Genomic DNA, 26,930 nt, shown 5'->3' on the forward strand with positions numbered 1-26,930 from the left:
TCAAAACTTATCGCATTGTGGATTATGTTTTATCCAAAAACAGCAATTTTTTCTATAGCATCCCTGAGCTCTGATGTTCGTGTCCTCCAATAATATTCTCATCATGCCCATTGCTGATTGTTTTGTTTCAGGTTTTTTTTTATTAAGAAATAATAAAATCCTCAAGACATGAGGAAAGTTTTGGGAAACATTTTGTTACCAGAACATTATTTTTGCTAGAGGTTTTGCAAAATCACAGCGAATGCTGTGGATTCATCTGCACAAGTGAAGCAAGCACCAATAGTCATCTTAGCACACAACCCACAGAAAAAAAATGGAATAATAAAATATGGTATTTATAGTTAATGTCACTTTCCTACATATATACATTAGCTTTCATGTGCTAAAGCCATTCAGAAAGTCTGCATAGTGATAAACCTTGTATAAATACTTACGGAGGTAACATTTGTGTTAAGAGCTTTTCTGTTTTCTGTTTTTCTATCTCTAGTTCCTCTGTCCTTTCACGTATTAAGTCCTCAAGGTTGCTGGAGTATTGTTCCAACATGCGCAACATGGAATCAATGATGTTTGTTTTCTTCCCTTTATTGATATTTTTAAACTAGACATTAAAGAGATAAAAATAACAAGTTTACAGTTCACCATCTGATTTGTTCACATTATCAGAATCCCATTAATTAGCAATAGGAATGTAACCCTTACTTGTGCCCCTGTTCTATTCTGATATGTTTTAACGGAAGGAAGAATGTATTTACAATTTTTTTATCTATTACATATAATATAATGTCAAGTGGATAGGCTTTATAGAGAATGAGCTCAAACCCTGGATTTCTCTAAAGGGTGCTTTACACGCTGCGACATCGCTAGCGATTGCCAGCGATGTCGCGAGCGATAATACCCGTCCCCGTCGTTCGTGCGACATGTGGTAATCGCTGCCATAGCGAACAATATCTCTACGGCAGTGTCACATGCACATACCTGTTCAGCGACGTCGCTGTTGCTGCCGAACAATCCTTCCTTCAAGGGGGAGGTGCGTTCGGCGTCACAGCGGCGTCACTAAGCGGCCGCCCAATGCCCAATAGAAGAGGAGGGGAGGAGATGAGCTTCCGGAACATGCCGCCCACCTCCTTCCTTCCGCCTTTCCGATAGACGCAGGTATGATGATGTTCGTCGTTCCTGCGGTGTCACACACAGCGATGTGTGGTGCCACAGGAACGACGAACAACCTGCGGAATGAAACACCAACGATATTATGATTTGGAGCGACGTGTCAATGATTAACGCTTTTAGTCGTTTTTGCGATCGTTGATTGTCGCTCCTAGCTGTCACACGCTGCGATGTCGCTAACGGAGCCGGATGTGCGTCACAAACACCGTGACCCCATCAATATATCGTTAGCGATATCGCAGCGTGTAAAGCACCCTTTAGACCTGTAATCTAATTTTATAAGCAATGTGGAAGCTGGGAACGGTTTGGTGAGGTCCAAATGTACAATTGCTTTATGCTAAATTTAGACTACCATTTTTCCATTTGTATCCAAAAAACTGGAAAACCATGAAAACAACTTTTGTCTGAACATAGCCTAAAGGCCCCGTCACACACAGCGATATCGATAACGTAATCGCTAGCGAGCATACCCGCCCCCGTCATTTGTGTGTCACGGGCAAATCACTGCCCGTGGTGTACAAAATCGTTAGGAGCCGTCACCCGTACTTACCTGCTTAGCGATGTCGCTTTTGCCGGCGAACCGCCTCCTTTCTAAGGGAGCGGTTCCTGCGGTGTCACAGCGGCGTCACTAAGCGGCCGCCCAATAGAAGCGGAGGGGCGGAGATGAGCGGCCGTAACATCCCGCCCACCTACTTCCTTCCGCATTGCCGGCAGCCGCAGGTAAGCTGCAGGTGGTCGTTCCCGAGGTGTCACACATAGCAATGTGTGCTGCCTCGGGAACGACGAACAACCTGCGTCCTCAACAATCAACGATTTTATGAAAATGAACGACGTGTCAACAATCAACGAGAAGGTGAGCATTTTTGATCATTAACAGCCATTCGTTGGTGTCACACGCAACGACGTCACTAACGATGCCGGATGTGCGTCACGGAATCCGTGACCCTGGCGATATACCGTTAGATACGTCGCTGCGTGTGAAGGGGCTTTAGTCACATCTGTGCCTTTCAGTTATGTGAAGAGAACACCTTCACCATCAATTACATTAATATAGTAGAGGCTCTAGATGGTTAAAGGGTTATTCCTAGTGATGGGCGAACGCGTAGATATCTGGGAGCAGCGGGTCTAAACGGATTTTTAAAAAGAAAAGTTCCGACCCGCTATTGATCCATGACATCTGACTGAACACCAGTCCCCATATAAGTCTATGGGGACCAGAATCCAGGGCTTAAAAATGGTGGCAGAAGGGATAGGGGGATTAGAGCAAGCGCGCTATACTTACTGAGACTCCAGCGTGGTTGTAACTGCTTCCCTCTACTTCAGGGGCTGTTCATTAGCCTCATACATATTCACTGCTTTCCCCACAGACCGGCAGTGCTAGTTTCTGTGATTGGTTGCAGTCAGACAGCACCCCCAACCTGTGTGACAGAGTGTTGTACTGCTTGCAATCACAGGCACTATCTGCAGGTCACTGTAGATTGATGTAAAAATAAATGAAAAAATTGTCGTAGGGTCCCCCCCCCACCCGTTTTATGATACCCAGCACAGATAAATCATACGGCTACAAGCTGCAGCCCCCAGCCATGCGCTTGGCTGTGTACGAAAATAAGAGGAACCGAATGTGGCTTTTTTTTTGTTTAAATTATTTAAATAAATAATCTTAAAAAACGGCATGCGGTCTTCCTCAATATTGATACCCAGCCATGATAAAGTCAACAGCTGGGAGATGGTATTCTCAGGCTGGGGAGGCCCATGCTTATTGGGTCCCTTCAGTCTAAAAATAGCAGCCTGCAGCCGCCCAGGATTGTCGCATCCATTAGATGTAACAATCCCAAAACTTTACCCGTCTCTTCCCAATTGCCCTGGTGCGGAGATTTGATCTGTTCAAGTCAATGTTTTATATTTTACAATTAGTTACGAAAGAGAATCTTTCTAAAATTCCTCATGTTAAACGCAGCACAGGATGTGATAGTGGCTGCAGAGCAGAAAAAAAAGTTTATTTGTTTTTTTACTTTCGTCACTACTCTGTTCCAAAGATATTAGCAATCAAATCTGGCACTGATGAGTTCACTAAGTGCACATCAGTGTTATCAGATAGTTTTCACTGAGCTTGTATACTTCATCTGCATGATGCTGACCAATCATAAGCAGGCAGCCATACTCAAAGTAAAGGAGAACACACACCCAGAATTGCTTAGAGCCGGTTTCTCAGTGTGTGAGATGTAAGTACACAGCTCTGATCTCCTGGTTTAACCTCCTGCATGAGTCAATGGGGGAGGGGCAGTGCTGCTGAGTTTAGCTGAGTCATATTACAAACCCTTCTCTCAGATCTCTTGATTCTTGAGTGTGTCAGTATCCCACTTATGTCTGTTGTACTTGTACTTGTACTTGTACTCACTCTCACGTAAAGGCCGCTTTACACACTATAATATATCTTATGATGTGTCGGCGGGGTCACGTCATAAGTGACGCACATCCGGCATCGTAAGTTACATTTTAGTGTGTAACAGCTACATGCGATCGCGATTGAACGGTAAACCGTTCATCGCACGCACGTCGTTCATTTCTCATAAATTGAACGACAGGTTGTTCATCGTACACGGGGTAGCACACATCGCAGTGTGTGATACCCCGGGAACTATGAACATATCTTACCTGCGTCCTGCGGCTCTTGGCCGGCAATGCGGAAGGAAGGAGGTGGGCGGGATGTTTACGTCCCGCTCATCTCCGCCCCTCCGCTTCGATTGGCCGGCTGCCGTGTGCCATCGATGTGACGCCGAACATCCCTCCCACTCCAGGAAGTGGACGTTCGCCGCCCACATCGAGGTCGTATGGACGGGTAAGTACATGTGGACGGGGGTTAATCGTTTGTGCAGCACATTCAACAAATTGAACGTGCCGCACATACGATGGGGGCGGTTATGATCGTATGCTGTTATTACGTCTCACACAGGAATAACCTATCTGTTCTGGACTACTTCTGTGAGATGTAATGACACCTTCCCTGCACTGATATCACTGGAGAGCCAGTACAAGTTGAGAGAAACAGACATGTGTGATACTGACACTTTCAGCTTCCATCACTGAACAGACAGTGTAGGTGGAGGGGAAGTACAACAAAGCTGGAAGTGATAGGAGGTGAGGAAAGCTGATGGAGGAGTCTGTAATGTGACTCAGCTAAAGTCTGCTGTGTTGCCTCTCCCCTGACAGTGTCCTCATTTGAAAGATGTTAGTCATCTGTGATTTATAATCATGCAGGAGGTAAGACCAGGAGATCAGGGCTGTCTGTCATACATCTCATACACTAAGAAACCTGCTCTAAGCTGTGGTTGTGGTGTATTTTTATTTCCCTTAAAGGGAACCAATCTCCAGGATTTTTCTATATAGCCTAAAGGTACCGTCACACTAAGCGACGCTCTAGCGATCCCACCAGCAACCTGACCTGGCAGGGATCGCTGGAGCGTCGCTACATGGGTTGCTAGTGAGCTGTCACACAGGCAGATCTCACCAGCAACCAGTGACCAGCCTCCAGCCAGCAGCGACACGTGGAAGCATGCTGTGCTTGGTAACTAAGGTAAATATCGGGTAACCAACCCAATATTTACCTTGGTTACCAGAGCACACCGCTTAGCGCTGGCTCCCTGCACACCTAGCTACAGTACACATCGGGTTAATTACCCGATGTGTACTCTGCTACGTGTGCAGGCAGTAGGGAGCCGGCTTCTGCGAACGCTGGTAACCACGGTAAACATCGGGTAACCAAGAAGCCCTTTCCTTGGTTACCCGATATTTACCTTCGTTACCAGCGTCCGCCGCTCTCACGCTGCCAGTGCTGGCTCCCTGTTCCCTGCACTCCTAGCCACAGTACACATCGGGTTAATTACCCAATGTGTACTCCAGCTACGTGTGCAGAGAGCAGGGAGACGGCACTGACAGCGTGAGAGCAGCGGACGCTGGTAACGAAGGTAAATATCGGGTAACCAAGGAAAGGGCTTCTTGGTTACCCGATGTTTACCGTGGTTACCAGCGTCCGCAGAAGCCGGCTCCTGCTCACTGCACATTAGTTGTTGCTGTCTCGCTGTCACACACAGCGATCTGTGCTTCACAGCAGGACAGCAACAACTAAAAAATGGTCCAGGACATTCAGCAACAACCAGCGACGTCACAGCAGGGGCCAGGTTGTTACTGGATGTCACACACAGCAACATCGCTAGCAAGTTGTGCCTCAGCAGCGATGTTGCTAGCGATGTTGCTTAGTGTGACGTGGCCTTAAGGCCAGTGCTATACTGGCACTATCAGGCTGATTCTCTACATACCATTAGTGGTCAGCTCAGATGTTTAGGTTTTGAAATCTAAAAAAGTAAACTTTATAAAATGAGCGGCTTGTTAAGTGACAGCTGCACTGGAGCAGATAATATATTCATAGTTATCCCCAACCCCTGTTTGTATAATGCTTATGCTAATTCAAATGATTGACTTTGTCTGTGGAAGGACCTGTGTGAGGCCATACCCATGTGACCAGAAGGGGTGGGGCCTCAGCCACTAAAGCTGGATACCAGGTCACATGGATATAACCTCACATAGGTCCTGCAAGACAGTGAGTCATCTGTATAACACTTATGCTAATTCTAACAGGGGGAGGGGTTCACTATGAATATATTATCTGCTCCAGTGCAACTGTCACCCAACAAGCAGCTGATTTTATAAAGTTTACTTTTTTAGATTTCAAAACCTAAACATCCGAGCTGACCACTACAGGTATGTATACAATCATCCTGAGGCTATGTGCGCACGTTGCGTATTTGCATGCAGTTACTCTGCGATCTGCACAGCAGCGTAACTGCATGCGTCCTGTGTCCCCAGCATAATCTATGAAGATTATGCAGGAGACGTGCGCACGTGGCATCTTAGAGCGCAGCGCTTCGGCTGCTGCCCGAAGCACGCGTTCTAAGAAGTGACATGTCACTTCTTTCCTGCGCTCTGCATGCATCCTACGCTCTGTCTATGGGAGGGGCTGCACTCAGAGCGCATGGAATCGGCTTTTTTTTTTTTTCATTACGGACTCTTTCTGCAGCGATTTGAAGAGCACGTGTGCTGTTCAAATTGCTGCAGAAATTTCTGCAGGGCAGAACGCTACGTGCGCACATAGCCTGATAGTGCCAGTACAGCACTGGCTTTAAGTTATATACGAAAATCCTGGTGATTGGTTCCCTTTAAGTGTTGCTGCCAGTTTATGATTAGTGAGGAAATACATGCCCCCAGTGAAAACTGTCTGATAACACCCACTTGGACTTAAAAAGTTAACTCATTAGGTGCCAAATACTTTCATTGCTAATATCTCCATTACAGAGATACACAATAAAAATAAAATAATAGTTATTCCCTTGTGCAATCACTATTACATTGTGTGTCCAGTTCATCGTGAAAATTTTATTTAAAGGTTTAACATGATCACACAAAGCAAAAATACTTTTTGATGATCTTGCAAATTATACATATGTTGCAAGTGATTCAAGATGTTGAGTATAAATCACCTGTAGGAATATTTATTAAGAAACAGACTGCTCACTTGATCAAATATTTCATCAAAAGAAGGACGTCTGTCCGGCACTTCATTCCAGCACTGTTTCATGAGCACAATGCACTCCATAGGTGCATGGTCAGGAGATATCAAAGGGCGGCACAAAGGAGGAGGCTTTTTAATCATTGGGATGAGTTCTGAAAGACAGATGGAATTGGCTTAATAAATATGTTAGATAAACACAATCTACAATGGACCATCGTTCAAAGAACCACCTTCAAAAATGCAGCCACAGGGACATTTGGTACATGGTGTCTGTTTCATAAACCTATTGAGCTTCTTGTTCTAGTTTTGATAAAACCACAGTTTTATCAGCTAGAGATTATCGCTACAGGGCTAGTATACCACCCCGCGGGCTCAGCTGCGACCACCGAGCCGCTCGAATCCGTGCTCGTACTGCGGGTGGTGGCTCGAGCCTCTCATGGACCCTGGGGTCACGACGCTCTGCAAGAGAGTCGGCGCTACACGCGGGGAATTGGGTAAGGAGTTCCACAGCCGGGGCCATGGTGGTTTGGTTTGGATTGTAAGTTCGTGACGCCACCTACGGGTTGTGGTGATTGTAGACACCACCGCTGCGGTGAAGGTATGGGGGCTCCCGGGAGCGGTGTAATGGCGCAGCTAGGTGTTGACCACTCTGTGGGTAGGGGATGAAGTGTTGCGGTGCGGTGTCTGATGGCACTGGTGTACTCACTCTGACACAACACACTGGAGTCTCTGGTAAACCAAACGGAGTGATGAACGGGGCCCGCAGCCGGCTGCAGCTTCTCCCTGAATAGGTTGGTGGTTTCCGCCTTTCTCCTGCACCTCTCTGTGTAAATGTTTGACTCCTATGCCTAGACACCGGTAGCCCACTCCCCGACTTGTATATGCCGTAGGAGCCCGTTTGCCCACAGATGCTGGCCCTTTGGGTCTCTATGCCTTGGCGGTGGCATTACCCTGTATGGTTGGGCTGTTGTCTTCTAACGGGACTTGTGTGGGATCAGTCCTAAAGTCCAGTCCGCAATCAGTTGATTTGACTCGACCCTGTCAGTTCAGGGCTTTGTACTGGGTCTGAGTACCCCTCCTGGTGCTCCGGTTTCCAATCGGTTCCCGCGTTCGGTACCGGCGGGCCACCGCCTGACCCCGGTCCCTACGGTTCCACCGGCTGTAATCCCAGCTCCTGCAGGTGGCCACCACCGCCTGCCTCCTTTCCAATGGTGACTGGGCTCCGACCCAGCCACCTGGTAGTCTCTTGGCAGGCCTGGACACAGGACTGCCCATGAACTTGACTGCTCTCCACCTCCTCTAGACTACTCTCTACTAGAACTTGAACTGTTGTGTGTGTTTTCCCGCCTTCAGGCCTGTGAACTCCTTGGTGGGCGGAGCCAACCACCTGGCTCCGCCCTCCTGGTGTGGACATCAAACCTGGAGGGTGGTGACAAGGTTTTTAGTTTGACTGATGTCACCTAATTGGGAGGGGGTGTGGTGTTGTGTGTGACTACCTGGGACGACCTGACTAGTCCAGGGCATCACACTAGTAAACATGCTGCCATGTAGTCCTCCATATTCATGAGCTTGGTATGCCACCACTCCCAGCTTTCTACCTACCGTATGAATAGTATGCACAGAAAGCTGTCAATCAGTGGTCCTTGTCCTGTCTCACCCAAACCCCTCCCAGTTCACCCTGAAAACACTATTCCCACCGTGGTGGCAGCATCATGCTGTTGGACGGCTTTCTTCGGCAGGGACAGGAAAGCTGGTCAGAGTTCATCGAAAGATGAATGGAGATAAAGACAGAGCAATCCTGGAGGAAAACCTGTTAGAGGTTGCAAAAGACTTGGTATAGGTTCACCTTCCAGCAGGATAACGATCCTAAACATCCTGACAGTGCTACAATTCAATAGTTTGTATCAAACCATATCCGTGTGTGTGATAGGCCCACTCCATTTCCAGACCTAAACCCCATTGAGAATCTGTGACAAGACTTGAAAATTGCTGTTCACAGACACCTCCATCCAATCTCACTGCTATAGTCAGAGCTATTTTGTAGAATAAAAAAGAATGGGCAAAAATGTCAGCTTTTAGATGTGTAAAGCGGGTAGAGACATAGCCCAAAAAGGCTTTCAGCAGTAATTGTAGTGAAAAGTGTTACTACAGAATATTGACTCAGGGAGGCTGAATACAAATGCCCATCTCAATTTTCAGATTTATATTTTTAAAATATTTTTAAAATATTTAGAAAACGATGTATCATTTTCTTTATACTTCACAAATAGTTGCTACTTAGAGTTGGTACTGTATATCACATACAATCCCAATAAAAATACATTTAAATCTGTGGGTGTAACATAAACAAATGTAGGAAAAGTCATGGAGTATGAATATTTTTTCAAGGCATTGTATGTGTGAAATATACATACTGCAATGAAACACTAGCAACAACTCTATAACCTCCCTATTCTACCTTAGTGCATAAAATATAGCGGTATTGCTCCCCCCTCAAACCCCACTCTCACATACACTTCTTTACACCGCTAGGGAAGTTTGAATTAGTAAGAAACATGTTTTTCCTTTTTTCCGCTGTCTTAATCTGGGGTGCTTCTTATACTAAAACGCATTCTATAATCTGAAAGATACGGTAACTTGTAGAAATACATTAATGGCCCATACAAAAAATATGGTGATAACCTGTTCCAGGAAAAAACCCACTCAAAAAGATTAGGAGGCATTCCCTCCATCTGGAGAATAAAAGTTTCAATCTCAAAAGGTGACACTGATGAGCAAACCTTCTTTCCATAACACGTATAAATCTGTAGAACTGATATCTCAGGAGCTCGTCACTGTGAAACTGATGGTTTCATAAAAAGCTTAGATAATCTGGGTTAGAAGAAACTAATATAAATAATTAAAGGGGCTCTCCAGGCTTATGGAACAAGTCTGAAGTCACTATGTGACTGCAGACTTATGAAAAATAACAGCAAGGATTCTTTGGTGCCAGTCCTGGAAGTGACAGTAAGTAAGCTGTAAGTATGCGATTTGCATAGATGTGGTCACGTGCTGACTAGACGTGTGCAGTGTCACTCATTGAGAGTGAATTCAGTGAGGCCAACTACGTCTACTCAAAATGTGGCGAGAAGTTTGCAAATTGCATTCTTACAGTCACATGTCCGCCCACTCCCGACATCGGGGAATCCCCACAATGTTGAATGCGCACACTGTGAGGATTCACAACGTCTGCAGTCTGATAGAGTGACTGCAGACTTGTACTCTAAGGCCAGACAACTGCTTTAAGTAAATTATAAACAAAATATGCATGGCCATGTCATAATGTATACAACGAGGAAAAAACTACATAGTATCCCCCGGGAAGGTGCCAAGTTCAAGGAACATATTTGTAAACAAGGAGAGCAAGGAAGATAAGGCACAATTGCTGTACAAAAAAATAATGATTCTATTATTGTAGAAAAATACAATTGTAAAAACAGAATAGTTACAAAAATGGAAGGGTCACAAGGGATGTGGACTGACTAAGGAGGTAAAAAATGGAGACACAATCTAATATATAAAGCTGAGTGTGTGTGTGTGTGTGTGTGTGTGTGTGTGTGTGTGTGTGTGTGTGTGTGTCCGTGATTGGCATCTGCATCGTCGCAGTTACAGCCACAAAATTTTGCACACTCACACTTCTGGACCCCGAGAGCGTCATAGGCTATGTTTTGAGGGGAAATTTTAACCCCGCTCTTTACAGTTATTCACCAAAAAACCTGCCTCCATTAAATCAAATGGAGCTGGGAGCCACAGTGCAGCCAGAACTTCAGAAGAGTGCGCAGCCATGCCCTTATATGGAATGTTGGCGTGTCACAATGCAGCCAGTGAAAGAGGCAGACACAGACAGGGTAAGAAACAGACATAGACAGGGTAAGAGACAGACACAGACAAAGAAACAGACTGACAGGGAAAGAGATAGACAGGGAAAGAGAGGAAAGAGACAGACAGGGAAAGAGAGGGAAAGAGACAGACAGGGAAAGAGACAGACAGGGAAAGTGACAGAGATAGATAGACAGACAGGGAAAGAGATAGATAGGCAGACAGGGAAAGAGATTGAGACAGACGGAGAAAGAGACAGAGACAGACAGGGAAAGAGACAGACAGGCAAAGAGATAGAGAGAGAGACAGAGATATATATACAGAGGGGGAGACAGACAGAGAATGGGAGAGAAACAGAGAGACAGTTACTATCCCAGGTAGCGCTGGGTGCTATGTTGTGAGGCGAAATTTTAACCCCGCGCGTTCAAATTTACCAATCAACTTTGCCCTTATCTACATAATGGGGAAAAAGTGAAACAAAAAGTGTTGGGGGCAAATTAACAGCTGCCAGATGTGAACAAGGGGGACTTAAAGAATGAGAGTGATGGCGCCAAAGAGTATATACCGTACAGTTGCTAAGGTGGGGCCCCGACATGGGATACTCACCACACTCGGGGATATGAACACACGCACAAAATGCCTCACACACTATCACATACTTGAACACATATACCACCCTCAGCACACATCTCACCACACATACACCAACCTCGCCACATAATCACCCTAAACACACACAAGTCTGGTATTATCCTTCAAAAATAAAAATCTGATTAATAAGCAGCCAAACTACAAGAACAACAAGTGTACCACATAGGAAATACGGCAGCTGTCAGTCACATGACCTATTATGTGTATATGTGAGCTAATATATACTGTCAGGGGGAGGGCTTTCTGTTGCTTGGAGATTTATCAGGCTGCCAATAGCAACCAATCACAGCTTAGCTTCTATTTTGCTACAGTTAATTAATCTGAGCTCTGATTGGTTAATATAGGCAACAATTTAATAATTACATTTCTATCTATTTGTTTTGTGGTTTTTGTGTGCAGAATACATTTTTGTTAATACATTCTATTTTGTTAACAGCAGATATTAACCCGGACAAAGCCGGGTAGTACAGCTAGTACCTGTATAAAAAGGACCCCTACCACAGACCAAACTTATATATGTGAAAAAGCATAGATTTAATCAATTATAAGCCAATAATGGCATAAGGATTTATTCAATATATGTTCACCCAGGAGTATAAAAAGGGGATGTTATTTCAGGTAAATGGCTCCAAGACCAGATTGATGGCAGAGAAATCCCCCATAGGGGTCAGTGTGAACAATTGTTACAATCAATATACGTATAGGGTACACAATACAGGTATGAAGAGAAATACAGTATATATCCCAATGTGGGCAGAAAGCATTCAATAGAGTCTATCTGAGATATCTGTAACCTGTACCCATCAGGGGGTAACCAAAGAGAAGTAGAGATGTTAGGAACAATTGCTACCGGGAAGCTAGATGATGTGTGTATCTACACTCAGCCAAATGTGATTATAAAGCCATGTAATAGACCTACAAACACGGTGGAGGTGAAAGGCTGAGCCGACCATGAGGGTAAATATGAAAACAAAGTATGTCAGACACACACATCATACGGGGAAGAAATATTACCTTTTGGGGACTGGAATAAGTTAGGTGGTGGTAACAGGTGGTAGCCCCAACGTCCATTTCGCTAGGTGATTTTGGTAACTATTTCTGTTTTTACAATTGTATTTTTCTACAATAATAAAATCATTATTTTTTGTACATCAATTGTGCCTTATCTTCCTTGCTATCCTTGTTTACAAATACTTTAAGTAAATATATACGTTTATTTTCTGAATGTTTATGCAGATGATCAACATCCAGGATAAGGCGAAAAAGTTGCCCATTTACAGTAGATCGGTTTATTCATTATGGTTTTACTTATACGCCTTTACTCCATTCATATTTTCTCTAACCCTGCAGTAGAACTAGCTGAATATGTCTTTGTCAGCCATCTAATAACTGAACTATACAACTGTGTCACATTTACATGTATTGTGTATAAAATGGTCTATTCTAAGTGTGTGTAAATATATATATATATATATATATATATATATATATACTAGAAGGTGGCCCGATTCTATGCATCGGGTATTCTAGAATTTACGTATTGTGTAGTTCATGTATGATTTTTGTTATAGATATATATATATATATATATATATATATATATAGATGTTGTTGTGTGTAGTTACCAAGTGTTTGTGTAGGGCGCTGTACATGTTCTGGGTGTTGTCTGCGTGTGGCGGGGGGTGAGAGCGGTGTTGTATGTGTGTTGCGTTGTTTGTGGAGCGCTGTGTGTCTGTCACGTTGTGTGTGTGTGTGTAGCGCGGTTTGTGTGGGTGTGGTGTGTTTTGGGGGGAGGTATGTTTTGTGCAATGTGTGTGTTGTGCGGTATGTGCGTATATTTATGTATGCCGCGGTGTTTGTGTGTTGGGTGTTGTGTGTGTGCAGTGTTGTCTGTGTGTGTGGGTGTCTGTGTATGGCGGTGTTTGTGGTTCCCTGTGTGTGTGTGTGTGAGTGTTGGGGGGAGGTGTGCACCTCCCATCGTGCTCCATCCCCCATGCTGCACACCCACCATCATGCCCCATCCCCTATGCTGCGCATTCCCCATCGTGCTCCATCCCCCATGCTGCACACCCCCCATCGTGCTCCATCCCCCATGCTGCGCACTCCCCATCGTGCTCCATCCTCCATGCTGCGCACTCCCCATCGTGCTCCATCCTCCATGCTGCGCACTCCCCATCATGCTCCATCCCACATGCTGCGCAACCCCCATCGTGCTACATCCCCCATGCTGCACACCCCCATCGTGCTACATCCCCCATGCTGCGCACTCCCCATCGTGCTACATCCCCCATGCTGCGCACTCCCCATCGTGCTACATCCCCCATGCTGTGCACCCCCCATCGTGCTACATCCCTCATCGTGCTACATCCCCCATCGTGCTACATCCCCCATGCTGCGCACTCCCCATCGTGCTACATCCCCCATGCTGCGCACCCGCCATCGTGCTCCATCCGCCATGCTGCGCACTCCCCATCGTGCTACATCCGCCATGCTGCGCACTCCCCATCGTGCTACATCCTCCATGCTGCGCACTCCCCATCGTGCTACATCCCCCATGCTGCGCACTCCCCATCGTGCTACATCTCCCATGCTGCGCACTCCCCATCGTGCTACATCCCCCATGCTGCGCACCCCCCATTGTGCTACATCCCCCATCGTGCTACATCCCCCATCGTGCTACATCCCCCATGCTGCGCACTCCCCATCGTGCTACATCCCCCATGCTGCGCACCCGCCATCGTGCTCCATCCGCCATGCTGCGCACTCCCCATCGTGTTATATCCCCCATGATGCGCACTCCCCATCGTGCTACATCCCCCATGCTGCGCATCTCCCCATCGTGCTACATCCCCCATGCTGCGCACTCCCCATCGTGCTACATCCCCCATGCTGCGCACTCCCCATCGTGCTACATCCCCCATGCTGCGCACTCCCCATCGTGCTACATCCCCCATGCTGCGCACTCCCCATCGTGCTACATCCCCCATGCTGCGCACTCCCCATCGTGCTACATCCCCCATGCTGCGCACCCCCCATCGTGCTACATCCCCCATGCTGCGCACCTCCCCATCGTGCTCCATCCCCCATGCTGCACACTCCCCATCGTGCTCCATCCCCCATGCTGCGCACTCCCCATCGTGCTACATCCCCCATGCTGCACACTCCCCATCGTGCTACATCCCCCATGCTGCGCACTCCCCATCATGCTACATCCCCCATGCTGCGCACTCCCCATCGTGCTACATCCCCCATGCTGCGCACTCCCCATCGTGCTACATCCCCCATGCTGCGCACCCCCCATCATGCTCCATCCCCCATGCTGCGCACCCCCCATCATGCTACATCCCCCATGCTGCGCACTCCCCATCATGCTACATCCCCCATGCTGCGCACTCCCCATCGTGCTACATCCCCCATGCTGCGCACCCCATCGTGCTACATCCCCCATGCTGCGCACCCCCCATCGTGCTCCATCCCCCATGCTATAATAGTTCTCCTATTATACTCAGAGAGGAGTATAATAGGAGGACTATAATAGGAGGAGTAGTCCTGGGGGGAGAGGAGTATAATGCCGGCTCCCTGCACATGTGTACCGGGAGCCGGTGTACACTGGTAACTATGATACACATCGGGTAACCAAGGGACCTTAGTTATCCGATGTGTATAATGTTTACCAGCGTTCACGGCCTCCGTCAAGATCCCAGCATCGCAAGGTTATGTCTGGCGCTGCTGGGATCCTGACGGAGCCGGTGTACACTGGTAACTATGATACACATCGGGTAACCAAGGGACCTTAGTTACCCGATGTGTATAATGGTTACCAGCGTTCACGGCCTCCGTCAAGATCCCAGCATCGCAAGGTTATGTCTGGCGCTGCTGGGATCCTGACGGAGCCGGTGTAGAAGCAAGCGATATCCCAGGATGTTGTGAGTGTGTGGATGTGATGTGTGAGGTGTGTGTGAGAGTGAGTGTGATGTGATGTGTGTGTGTGTGTGTACTCACCTAGGAGTCGGAGCTCCGTGTCAGTTGGGCCAGAGCGAGCGTGCATTGCGTGAGGTGGCGGGGCCTGCAGAGAGCCGGGGCGAGAGGCCAATCCGTGTGGGGGGGGCGGGGCCATGGCGAGCCCAGTGGCCAATCAGCTTTGTGTCACCGTAAGGACACAATTTTGGAGCATGACAGACAGACAGACAGACAGACAGAATAAGGCAATTATATATATAGATATATATATATATATATATATATACATATATATAAATACATACAGTGCTGGCCAAAAGTATTGGCACCCCTGCAATTCTGTCAGATAATACTCAGTTTGTTCTTGAAAATGATTGCAATCACAAATTCTTTGGTATTATTATCTTCATTTAATTTGTCTTCAATGAAAAAAAAGAAATAAATTGTCATAAAGCCAAATTGGATATAATTCCCCACCAAACATACAAAAGGGGGTGGACAAAGTATTGGCACTGTTTGAAAAATCATGTGATGCTTCTGTAATTTGTGTAACTAACAGCACCTGTAACTTACCTGTGGCACCTAACAGGTGTTGGCAATAACTAAATCACACTTGCAGCCAGTTGACATGGATTAAAGTTGACTCAACCGCTGTCCTGTGTCCTTGTGTGTACCACATTGAGCATGGAGAAAAGAAAGAAGACCAAAGAACTGTCTGAGGACTTGAGAATCCAAATTGTGAGGAAGCATGATCAATCTCAAGGCTGCAAGTCCATCTCCAAAGACCTGAAAGTTCCTGTGTCTACGGTGCGCAGTGTCATCAAGAAGTTTAAAGCCCATGGCACTGTGGCTAACCTCCCTAGATATGGAAGGAAAAGAAAAATTGTCGAGAGATTTCAACGCAAGATTGTCCGGATGGTGGATAAAGAACCTCGACTAACATCCAAACAAGTTCAAGCTGCCCTGCAGTCCGAGGGTAGAACAGTGTCAACCCGTACTATCAGTCGGCGTCTGAATGAAAAGGGACTGTATGGTAGGATACCCAGGAAGACTCCACTTCTTACCCCGAGACATAAAAAAGCCAGGCTAGAGTTTGGCAAAACCTACCTGAGAAAGCCTCAAATGTTTTGGAAGAATGTTCTCTGGTCAGATGAGACAAAAGAAGAGCTTTTTGGGAAAAGACATCAACATAGAGTTTGCAGGAAATAAAAGAGGCATTTAAAGAAAAGAACACGGTCCCTACAGTCAAACATGGTAGAGGTTCCCTGATGTTTTGGGGTTGCTTTGCTGCCTCTGGCACTTGACTGCTTGACCGTGTGCATGCCATTATGAAGTCTGAAGACTACCAACAAATTTTGCAGCATAATGAAGGGCCCAGTGTGAGAAAGCTGGGTCTCCCTCAGAGGTCATGGGTCTTCCAGCAGGACAATGACCCAAAACACAGTTCAAAAAGGACTAGAAAATGGTTTGATAGAAAGCACTGGAGACTACTAAAGTGGCCAGTAATGAGTCCAGACCTGAATCCCATAGAACACCTGTGGAAAGATCTCAAAATGGCAGTTTGGAGAAGGCACCCTTGAAATCTCAGGGACCTGGAGCAGTTTGCCAAAGAAGAATGGTCTAAAATTCCAGCAGAGCATTGTAAGAAACTCATTGATTGTTACCGGAAGCGGTTGTTCGCAGTTATTTTGGCTAAAGGTTGTGCAACCAAGTATTAGGCTAAGGGTGCCAATACTTTTGTCTGGCCCAGTTTTGGAGATTTGTGTGAAATGATCAATGATTTGATTTTTTTTTTATTCTCTTGTATTTTTTCATTTCAAGCAAAATAAATGAAGATAATAATACCAAAGAATTTGTGATTGCAATCATTTTCAAGAAGAAACTGAGTATTATCTGACAGAATTGCAGGGGTGCCAATACTTTTGGCCAGCACTGTGTATATATATATGGCTATAATTAGGTTAGGACCGTAAGGAAGGTGGACAAGGCCGCCGAAATGCGTATTCCCATTTGCAATATCTCCGGCTAACCATACATTATTGTTCCTGAGCCTTGCGGGTCGTGTTTACTTTTATGGATATCACAAATAAAGAAGAAGTTTTATTACAGCACCGTTGTTTCCAAGTCTTTGCTGGATTTTCCTTATAGCCATTTTCATTGCTGGATGCACTTCTGTCCATGTCCGTGCACGGCTTTGTTTACCGGGTGAGCCTGAACCCAGGTGGCTTGTAAGCTGGAGCTGGACTTTCACTTACTTGTATAAATATATATAATATACTGTATGAGTAACCCAGTTAGCGAGTATTTCGCTTAACGAGCAAAGCTTGCTGTAAATTTGTAACTCAGTTTATGAGCAAGATTTGGTGAACGAGCAAAATACTCACCACACACACTTCCGGTTCTGTACATCCACCGTGCTCTAACCTACTCTTGCAGTCCGCACAAACACACACAAGCACGCACAAACACACACAAACATACACAAACATACACAAACACACACAAACACACACAAACAAACACAAACAAACACGTACACACATACAGTTAGGTCCAGAAATATTTGGACAGTGACACAATTTTCGCGAGTTGGGCTCTGCATGCCACCACATTGGATTTGAAATGAAATCTCTACAACAGAATTCAAGTGCAGATTGTAACGTTTAATTTGAAGGTTGGAACAAAAATATCTGATAGAAATTGTAGGAATTGTACACATTTCTTTACAAACACTCCACATTTTAGGAGGTCAAAAGTAATTGGACAAATAAACCAAACCCAAACAAAATATTTTTATTTTCAATATTTTGTTGCGAATCCTTTGGAGGCAATCACTGCCTTAAGTCTGGAACCCATGGACATCACCAAACGCTGGGTTTCCTCCTTCTTAATGCTTTGCCAGGCCTTTACAGCCGCAGCCTTCAGGTCTTGCTTGTTTGTGGGTCTTTCCGTCTTAAGTCTGGATTTGAGCAAGTGAAATGCATGCTCAATTGGATTAAGATCTGGTGATTGACTTGGCAATTGCAGAATGTTCCACTTTTTTGCACTCATGAACTCCTGGGTAGCTTTGGCTGTATGCTTGGGGTCATTGTCCATCTGTACTATGAAGCGCCGTCCGATCAACTTTGCGGCATTTGGCTGAATCTGGGCTGAAACTATATCCCGGTACACTTCAGAATTCATCCGTCTACTCTTGTCTGCTGTTATGTCATCAATAAACACAAGTGACCCAGTGCCATTGAAAGCCATGCATGCCCATGCCATCACGTTGCCTCCACCATGTTTTACAGAGGATGTGGTGTGCCTTGGATCATGTGCCATTCCCTTTCTTCTCCAAACTTTTTTCTTCCCATCATTCTGGTACAGGTTGATCTTTGTCTCATCTGTCCATAGAATACTTTTCCAGAACTGAGCTGGCTTCATGAGGTGTTTTTCAGCAAATTTAACTCTGGCCTGTCTATTTTTGGAATTGATGAATGGTTTGCATCTAGATGTGAACCCTTTGTATTTACTTTCATGGAGTCTTCTCTTTACTGTTGACTTAGAGACAGATACACCTACTTCACTGAGAGTGTTCTGGACTTCAGTTGATGTTGTGAACGGGTTCTTCTTCACCAAAGAAAGTATGCGGCGATCATCCACCACTGTTGTCATCCGTGGACGCCCAGGCCTTTTTGAGTTCCCAAGCTCACCAGTCAATTCCTTTTTTCTCAGAATGTACCCGACTGTTGATTTTGCTACTCCAAGCATGTCTGCTATCTCTCTGATGGATTTTTTCTTTTTTTTCAGCCTCAGGATGTTCTGCTTCACCTCAATTGAGAGTTCCTTAGACCGCATGTTGTCTGGTCACAGCAACAACTTCCAAATGCAAAACCACACACCTGTAATCAACCCCAGACCTTTTAACTACTTCATTGATTACAGGTTAACAAGGGAGACGCCTTCAGAGTTAATTGCAGCCCTTAGAGTCCCTTGTCCAATTACTTTTGGTCCCTTGAAAAAGAGGAGGCTATGCATTACAGAGCTATGATTCCTAAACCCTTTCTCAGATTTTGATGTGAAAACTCTCATATTGCAGCTGGGAGTGTGCACTTTCAGCCCATATTATATATATAATTGTATTTCTGAACATGTTTTTGTAAACAGCTAAAATAACAAAACTTGTGTCACTGTCTAAATATTTCTGGCCCTGACTGTATTATGCTCACCTTTCCTTCCGTTCCATTGCCGGCCTCCTGGTTCTTGTAGTTTGCCGGTACAGCATGTGTATCGGCAACCATCGCGACGAGGGAGGAACTTGCTCTGGCAGCGGCAGTTCCTCCCTCGTCGCGATGGTTAGCCGATACACATCCTGTACCAGCGAACTGCATGATCCATGAGACCGGCGATGGAACGGAAGGTAAGGTGAGCATAATATGTATACCTTCCGTTCCATCGCCGGCCTCCCGATTCTTGTAGTTCGCCGCTGCAGGATGTGTATGTATCGGCAACCATCGCGACGAGGGAGGAACTGTCATCCGCTACTCAAAGGCAGTGCACTGGCCAATCAGAGGCAAGCGGCTCCTGCCTTTGACGTCAGCGCTCTGGCAGCGGAAGTTCCTCCCTCGTCGCGATGGTTACCTGATACACATCCTGTACCGGCGAACTGCAAGTTCCAGGAGGCCGGCGATGGAATGGAAGGTAAGCTGAGCATAATATGTGTGTTTGTGCGTGTTTGTGCATGTTTGTGTGTGTTTGTTCGTGTGTGGAATGGCACAATAGGGGACCAGGATGGGGCATTTAACAAGTCATGGAACGAATTGTCTGCATTGCAATGATTTCCTATGGGAAATCTTGCTTTGCTGAACGAGTAACTTGGTTAACAAGCCACTCCCAGAACGGATTGTTCTCGTTAACCAAGGTTCCACTGTATATATTAGGTTTTATTCCGATTATTCAGTGCAGGAGGCATTCTGTCAGGTTTATATATTGTGACCAACTCCACCCAGCCGACATATTACATAGGCATTGTCATTTCAGGGGTGGCACTTGTGCAGTAATGTCCAGATGACTTTGAGAGAGCTGGACTATCCATCTGCACATGCGCCTCTCTTAGGAATGAGGGCGCCTATGTGATATATTGGCTGGGGGAGCAGGTCAGAGAGGCTGACATCTTGCACAAGCATAAGTATTCCAGCTCTTGCAATGTCATCAGGATGTTAATGCACATGCACCGTCTGCATGAGATGTTGGCAAGGAGGAACAGGTCACAAACAAGAGTGACCTGTCAATCACTGGCAGACAAATTGTGACGGGAGAGGAAAGAGGATGGAAAAGTCAGAGAGCTCTAAGTACAGACTAACATTCTGCATTTGCAAGCTTATTTGCATAAGAATTTGCCGATTTTGATACAATGGAGACACAGATTTGCAATATAAAGGTATGTAAGTAATCATTATTAAAAGTACTTTATAGTTATAAAATTACTTTGGGGTCTAAATACCTGCTGACAGAGTCCCTTAAATGATCATTACTGGAAAATGTGAGTGACTAAGAGGTGAACAGTTAACATTGGATGTACAATATTAAAAGTTAGCCAATCACTAACTATATAAAACTTTGAAACATTACATGATGAACAAAAGTTACCATCAATGTGTTATTTAAAATGTATTTATGTGGCGCCCCTGGGGCTTCAGGTGTCACAGGGTACTGCATCTCTGTTAACGTATGGTACTTATCCCGGGTCCAAGGAAGGTCGGCACCGGTTCCACCAACCTACACATACATAAACAGTGGTTTGCTCTACCCAATGGGGACCGGGCCAGGGTGGGGTCACAGAAGGGGGTTACCACAGAGGTTGGGTTTAAAGGACGCCACCACACTAGGGGCTCCCGATCCACTGGAACCGGGACTCAGGGTCAGTGAGAATCAATCACTAGGGGGAGTCAGGAGCACACAGTGGGAAAAGCAGGTTGACCTAGTGACAGTAGTGAACCAGCCGGTAGCAGCGACTGGGGGCAACAGCTTCCAACAAACAACACAACTAAGAGAGAACAGCTACAGACGCCGAACAGAGCTCTGTGGGCCAAGACGTTTCAACATGGTTGCTGGGGAGAAGCAGGCAGCTCCTTCCACAGGATCAGCGCTGTCGGGGTACAGAACCCTAGGGCAGACATACTTCAAGTTGGGTACCAACTCTGCAAGGGGCGCGGGAACAGGCTAGAAAAGTCACCGGACCTGTCCCATCATTCCTGGAGCCAAATAGCTTATAGGATCCGGGGCTGAGGTCTTCGACCAGCCGTGCAGCGAAACCACGCTATCAGCATACAGGACGGGACACTTTACTGACACCAGGATCCCCAAGTGTTTCACGCCACGGGGATCCAATAATTAGCGCATCAAAGGAGGAAGGGCCCATAGGCTGACACAATGGACCTAACCTTCCACGGATTTGGGATCGGCTGGAGCCCATCGTGGCAGCGGTATTCTGGGGCAGCGCCTGAACTACCAGTGAAGAAAAGACCTGGAACTGAAGCCCCTGTCTCTGCCTCTCCTTTGCCAGCGCCGTCGCCCAGCGCTGCGGCGCCAACGGGGACTACCACCACCCCCGTCCGTTCTTCATCATCCTCCCCAGGGTAAGCCAGCTTTGCCTGTGGGGAGTAGAGATGAGCGAACCTCTGAAGGCTCGAGTTCGGTTCGGTTCGTCGAACGGAGGCCCCGTTCGAGTTCGGGTCAACGAACCGTTCGACGAACCTCTCAAACCCCATTGAAAACAATGGGAGGCAAACACAAACACATAAAAACACATTATAAATGTACACATACAGTTAATAAACATTGCCATTACACTTATAGGTCCCCGCGACGCGTCCTGCACTCTGTCTCCCGCCGCTTTTCCTTCCGATAATCGCTGCGTCCTCCCGGTAACCAGCACTGATGATAGGACCTATCATGAAGTCAAAATAGCATGTGACCAGTCACGTGTCTATTATCTCATTGGCTACAGACTGGCCACATGGCTATGACATCATCCTAGGTCCTGTCAGTGCATCTCTCCGGTTCGCGCCGTTCCAGCATGTCTGTGTACTGGCGAAATGCTCTGACACATGGTCGACTCCACGTTCCTGCATGTGTGCGCTCTTTACAGCCCACATGCAGGGACTAGCTGTCACACCCGGTAAATAACAGCACCGGGAGTCACATGATCGGAGCACCGTTGCTATGGTAACCTGCCTGTCAGTGGTGACGTTACTGCTTACAGACCGCAACGGCACTGGGAATCACGTGATCGGAGCGCCATTGCTATGGTAACCGCTTGTCAGCGGTGACGTCACCGCTTACAGCCTGCAGCCTCTGCTCACTTTCACTGAGTAAATAGACTGCACAGGGAGCAGCAGCGTCTTCCTCCCATGCAGCGCTGTCTGATGTAGCAGAGCTGCATGGGTTGAAGGAGAAAGAAGACAGAAGACCATGGATCGTGGAGGGCTGACAGGGAGTAATAAACATGGAGTCTCTAAGTGTCTGTGTATTTCTATTAAAGTATTTTTTCTCTGTGTGGTGTCTTTTTTTTAACCCTTTATTAGAGATTCTTAATGGCGGGGTCAAACTTGCCTGACATTAAGAATCTCTGGCTTAATACTAGCTAGTAAAACAAAGCTAGTATTAACTCATTATTACCCAGCGAGCCACCCGGCTTCAGGGCAGCTGGAAGAGTTGGATACAGCGCCAGATGATGGCGCTTCTATGAAAGCGCCATTTTCTGGGGCGGCTGCGGATTGCAATTCACAGCAGAGGGGCCCAGAAAGCTCGGGCTAACCTGTGCTGCGGATTCCAATCCCCAGCTGCCTAGTTGTACCTGGCTGGACACAAGAATGGGGCAAAGCTCATGTCGATTTTTTTTTTAATTATTTCATGAAACTCATGAAATAATTAAAAAAAGGGCTTCCCTATTTTTTTAGTTCCCAGCCGGGTACAAATAGGCAGCTGGGGCTTGGGGGCAGCCATACCTGCCTCCTGTACCTGGCTAGCACACAAAAATATGGCGAAGCCTACGTCATTTTTTTGGTGGGCAAAAAACTCCTGCATACAGTCCTGGATGGAGTATGCTGAGTCTTGTAGTTCTGCAGCTGCTGTCTGCTCTCCTGCATACACTAGTGAATGGATCATGCTGAGCCTTATAGTTCTGCAGCTGCTGTCTGCTCTCCTCCATACAGACAGACAGCAGCTGCAGAACTACAAGGCTCAGCATACTCCATCCAGGACTGTATGCAGGAGTTTTTTTACCCCCCCCAAAAAAATTACGTGGGCTTTGCCATGTTTTTGTATGCTAGCCAGGTACAGCAGGCAGCTACGGGCTGCCCCAACCCCCAGCTGCCTATTTGTACCCGGCTGGGAACCAAAAATATAGGGAAGCCCTTTTTTTTTAATTATTTCATGAAATGATTAAGAAACAAATTACGTGGGCTTCGCCCAATTTTTGTGTCCAGCCAGGTACAACTAGGCAGCTGGGGATTGGAATCCGCAGCTCAGGGTGCCCAAGCTTTCTGGACACCCCTGCTGCGAATTGCAGTCCGCAGCCGCCCCAGAAAAGGGCACTTTCATAGAAGCTCCATCTTCTGGCGCTGTATCCAACTCTTCCAGCTGCCCTGGTGATGGGTGGCTCGCTGGGTAATAATGGGGTTAGGGCTAGCTGTATATTATCAATTGTCCCTAAGCCCGAATTTCATGGTGTCATGCCAATATTAGACATGGCCACCATGAATTTCTAGTACAGATAAAAAAACACAACACACAGAAAAATATTAATATTAGAAATAAAACACAACACAATTAGTGACTCCATCTTTACTGAAATAAAGAACCCCCCTCCGCAGTAATCCTGGGTCAAGAGTCCCGCGCCATCCAATCCGGATCCAATATCATCTGATCAGTTTGCTGGAAGGCAAAGCAATCAGATGATATGTCAGATTCAAGGGCCTGAATCACATGACACAGCAGTTGATTGTATAAATGGCTTTTATACAATCAGATGATGCATCAGTGCAAAAAAAAAAACTACACACTTCTGTGCAGACTCCTGTCCGACAGCATCAGCTGATAGTTTAGCCGGCCGGGCGGTAAAAAGCCGGCCTCACCGCTCGACTTATAGTGTCAGCTGATTCCGTCAGGTGACCGTATCAGCTGATCATCGCCAGGACTGAGAGAGAGAGAGAAAGAACAGAGAGAGAAAAGAGAGAGAAGAGATAGAGGAGAGAGAAGAGAGAGAGAAAAGAGAGAGAGGAGAGAGAGAATAGAGAGAGGAGAGAGAGGAGAGAGAGAGACAAGAAAGAGAGGAGAGAGAGAAGAGAGAGCAAGAGAGAGAGAGAGGAGAGAGAGAGGGAGGGAAAAAGAGAAAAAGAGACTGAGAAAAAGAGAGAGAGAAAAAGAGAGACAGAGAGAGAGAGACTGAGAGAGACAGAGAGAGAGAGGAGAGAGAGAAAAGAGAGAGAGGAGAGAGAGAGAAGAGAGCGAGAGAAGAGTGAGAGGAGAGAGAGAGAGGGAAAAAGAGAAAAAGAGAGACTGAGAAAAAGAGAGAGAGAAAAAAAGAGAGAGAGAATAAGACAGAGAGAGACTGAGAGAGAGACCGATATGACCCAGCAAACTACAGAGGGATCTGTGTCAACAGCATTCTGGAAAAACTGTTTAACAGCATCATTAATAAAAGTATTATCGCCTTCCTCACCCAGGGTGACATCCTCAGCAGAAGCCAAGCTGGTTTCATGCCAAACCACCGCACCACGGACCACATTTACACCCTGCAAAGCCTCATCAAGACCCACGTCCACGGCAAAAAACAGGGGAAAATATTTGCATGTTTCGTGGACTTCAAAAAGGCATTTGACTCAGTTTGACATCCAGGCCTGTTCCTGAAACTTCTGGAAAGTGGAATAGGTGGCAGAACCTATGACGTGATCAAGAGCACATACACTGAGAACCGGTGCAGCGTGAAGGTGAACGGGAAGAGGACGGCTTTCTTCCGACAGGGCCGTGGGGTCAGACAAGGCTGCAGCCTGAGTCCAACTCTATTCAACATCTATATAAATGGACTAGCAACAGCTCTAGAGTCCTCCCCCACTCCAGGCCTCAGTCTGCATGACCGAGAGGTGAAGTTCCTGCTGCACGCAGACGACCTCCTGCTACTCTCCCCAACCGAGAAAGGCCTCCAAGATAGCCTGGCAGTACTGGAAACATTCAGCACCACATGGGCGCTTCCCATCAACCAAAAGAAGACCAAAGTCATGGTGTTTCAGAAGAGGAACCAGAATAAAATAAACTCTCCCTCCTTCACATTAAATGACACCACGCTGGAGAAAACCAGCAGCTATACCTACCTTGGTCTGGAGCTAAGCAATAACGGGAGCCTCAAGCAAGCATCAGAAGCCCTGAAAGGAAAAGCGTGCAGAACCTTCTACGCCATCAGAAGACAACTGTACCACCTCAAACCACCTGTGAGAGTCTGGCTCAAGATATTTGACAGCGTCATCACCCCTATACTGCTATATGGCAGCGAGGTATGGGGCCCAGTGACCTACCCAGACCACACAAAGTGGGATTCCAGCCCAACTGAAGTCTTCCACATGGAGTTCTGTAAATATCTCCTCCAAGTCCATCGCAGCACCTCAAACATAGCCTGTCGGGCAGAGCTGGGCCGATCCCCCTTATGGTTCAGTATACACAAGAGGGCGCTATCACACCAGGGGCACATACAGAACAGCAACCCCAGCTCCTACCATCATAAAGCCCTGATGAGCCAGAGCCCAGAGCAAGCCAGGAACTGCGGCAGCCAGTACAGCCAAAGTCAGCAACACAACCTGAAAAAAGCCCAAATAAAAGAGATCTCAGAGAGCTGCAAGATGCAATACATAGAGGACTGGAAGAGTGAATTAGAGAACTCCCAGAAACTCACCATCTACCAGTCACTGCGGAGGGACTACACTCTGGCCCCATATCTGGAAAGGTTACGCCACCCCAAAGATAGGCAGACTCTGAGCCTGTACAGACTGAGTGCCCACAGCCTAGAGGTGGAAACAGGGCGGCACCGACAGACATACAAGCCGTGAGAGAAGAGACAATGCCAGCACTGCCAGCAGGGGGCTCTGGAGGACGAGGCGCACTTCCTGCTGCACTGTGACAAATACTCAGCAGTGAGGGCCTCCCACTTCCAGAAATGTACCACCCATACCCCAGACTTTCCATCCATGGACGAGGACATGAAACTCCGCTTCCTACTGGGGGAAGAGGAATCAATGGTGGAGATCGCCGCCCAATACGTCACCACATGTCATAAGCTGAGGGGAACATAAGACCCCTAATTGGACTTTCAGAGCCCAAATTGTGCCCCAAACTCCCCATAACCCTGATCCCCTCCCACCACACTTACTGTATTTCTCTTGCTTTGGCAACACTATTGTATTTTGGTCCTGCCAATAAAGCATATTTGAATTTGAATTGAATTTGAATTTGAATTTGACTGAGACTGAGAGACTGAGAGAGACAAAGAGAGAGAGAGAGAGCAATGCAGCCTCATTCCGTGAACTGCTCCGATTTTAGAGGTGTGGCTCACAGCTGATGTCCGGCTCCTCCCCTCAGTGCCTAATTAAATTAAATTATACTTATAAATAAATAATTCTAATTTAAAATAAATTACATTTTTTACCAGGACTAGAACTCGTGACCTAATGAATCGAGCGCTCTAACCATTGAGCTACTG

At 46.6% G+C, this 26,930-nt stretch overlaps 1 protein-coding gene across 1 annotated transcript in view; it reads right to left on the reverse strand.

Annotated features, from left to right (window-relative positions):
• Positions 1-26,930, reverse strand: part of GUCY2F (guanylate cyclase 2F, retinal) — a 142,085-nt gene that overhangs the window by 37,663 nt on the left and 77,492 nt on the right. The window contains exons 11-12 of the mRNA XM_075322706.1: positions 6,734-6,882; positions 435-598 (exon numbers count right to left, since the gene is read on the reverse strand). Coding sequence (XP_075178821.1) covers positions 435-598; positions 6,734-6,882 — 313 coding nt within the window. The remainder of the gene's footprint in view (positions 1-434; positions 599-6,733; positions 6,883-26,930) is intronic.

The sequence above is a fragment of the Anomaloglossus baeobatrachus genome, chromosome 9 (assembly GCF_048569485.1).
Source record: "Anomaloglossus baeobatrachus isolate aAnoBae1 chromosome 9, aAnoBae1.hap1, whole genome shotgun sequence".
In the NCBI taxonomy this organism is placed as follows: domain Eukaryota; kingdom Metazoa; phylum Chordata; class Amphibia; order Anura; family Aromobatidae; genus Anomaloglossus; species Anomaloglossus baeobatrachus.